General features: G+C 43.7%; 1 protein-coding gene across 2 annotated transcripts in view; it reads right to left on the bottom strand.

The window, feature by feature from the left end:
- Positions 1-6: 6 nt before the first annotated feature.
- The window catches only part of Tpk1 (thiamin pyrophosphokinase 1), a 428,901-nt gene continuing 427,447 nt past the window's right edge, over positions 7-1,460 (bottom strand). For both annotated transcript variants that reach the window (XM_023712886.1, XM_023712887.1), the window contains exon 9: positions 7-1,283. In XM_023712886.1, coding sequence (XP_023568654.1) covers positions 1,165-1,283 — 119 coding nt within the window. In that variant the 3' untranslated portion in view covers positions 7-1,164. The remainder of the gene's footprint in view (positions 1,284-1,460) is intronic.

Genomic DNA, 1,460 nt, shown 5'->3' with positions numbered 1-1,460 from the left:
GGAAGAAAGAGGGAGGGTCTCATCCTCCGGGAAACGTGAGCGCGTTCCAGGAAGTGGGTGGCGCTCGCTGGCTAAGCTGGTAACAAACGGCACCTTCTCCCTGTCTTACAACTTCTGAGCGTCAGGACTGCGAATGCGATGTCAGAAGAAGCCTCAGATACCCCCAGTCTAACTCCTTCCATTCTCAGCTAAGGAGAGGGGTTCAGGGAGCCCAGACGTTGGGCCTGGGCTCAACACCCAGTGTTCATTGATCCCCACCGACAGACTCATTTTCCAGTTATTAGAATAAAACTTGCAGTTTCTATACCTGTATTTTTTAATGCTAACATTTTATGTTTAAATTTCCTTTGCAGATTTTTTTTTTCTCCTCAATGATGATGAAAGTGTAGCACTTTTACTTTTGAATTTAGGGATTAAGTATAGGTAGGGAATCACAAATGATCATTTCTCTTTCTCCCACAGCGTACGGCACTAGCGCTTTTCACATCCAGTAATTATTTTAATGATCCTTGACTTATTTTTAAAAGACAACACCAAAGACAGTAATACGGCCAAATGAAATGGTGCAGTTCGAACACACCAGTCTGGAAGGATTTCTTTCTTTTAGTCAATGGTAATCTAAATTACCCAGAGAAATCTAAAATTAGCAGACAGACAGGGGCCCTTGTGCCAGGCCTTTAAGGCTATACAAGTCTGCAAGAGGTGCTTCAATAAGAGCTTCTTTCTGACTTGAAATGATAAACAATTTTCTAACATAAGACTAATGAAATAAACCAGGCTAAACTTTATAAAGGAATGGTCTATATTAGCTTTCCACCTGAATGCCACAGACCTTAGTTACTTTCCTGACTTGAAATTTTTCCATCTCTACAGAATGGAAATGTCCTTTATAGTGACACCTGGATTATCTAAACCCCAGTGTGTTTTTTACTGAATCACTGAATGTTTCTGTGACTGAGTAGATGGAATCCAAGGCCTTAGTCGCGTGGGCAGAGTGCCTGACCACTGAACGACATGCCTGTCTTCCGACAGCTTTAAAACCAGTGGGCTTTCCTACGTGGGAGTTGAGGGCCCTGAAAACTTGGGCGAGTTCTTCCTGTGGAGGAGGAAAAACTACAGGTGAGCGAGGTGGGGCGAGCCCGCCGACGGAGGCCAGCTCTGAGCTCAGACTTTGATGGCCATGGTCCAGAGCAGTGGGCAGTCCGTCTCCACGGTCACGACACCAGAGCCGTCGTAGGTGTTAGAAGTGCTGATCAGGGTGCCAAAGCCAAGCGTGCCGTTTGCTGTAGGGGGAAAAATAAAGATTACTGATAAGCAGCCTTGCTCCAGTGTAAAATGGCTTTGTCAACAGTTATACAACATCAAATGTATACTTCGATAGAAGATACATAAAAATAGAATAGGAAAAATAAATAGTGTTGGATTTTAGAACTGAAAATTTCTACAGCTGGCTACAGTTA

Source organism: Octodon degus, unplaced genomic scaffold (genome assembly GCF_000260255.1).
Source record: "Octodon degus isolate 3935 unplaced genomic scaffold, OctDeg1.0 scaffold00027, whole genome shotgun sequence".
NCBI lineage: Eukaryota > Metazoa > Chordata > Mammalia > Rodentia > Octodontidae > Octodon > Octodon degus.
The sequence above is the reverse complement of the archived record's forward strand: the minus strand, read 5'-3'. Positions and strand labels throughout refer to the sequence as shown.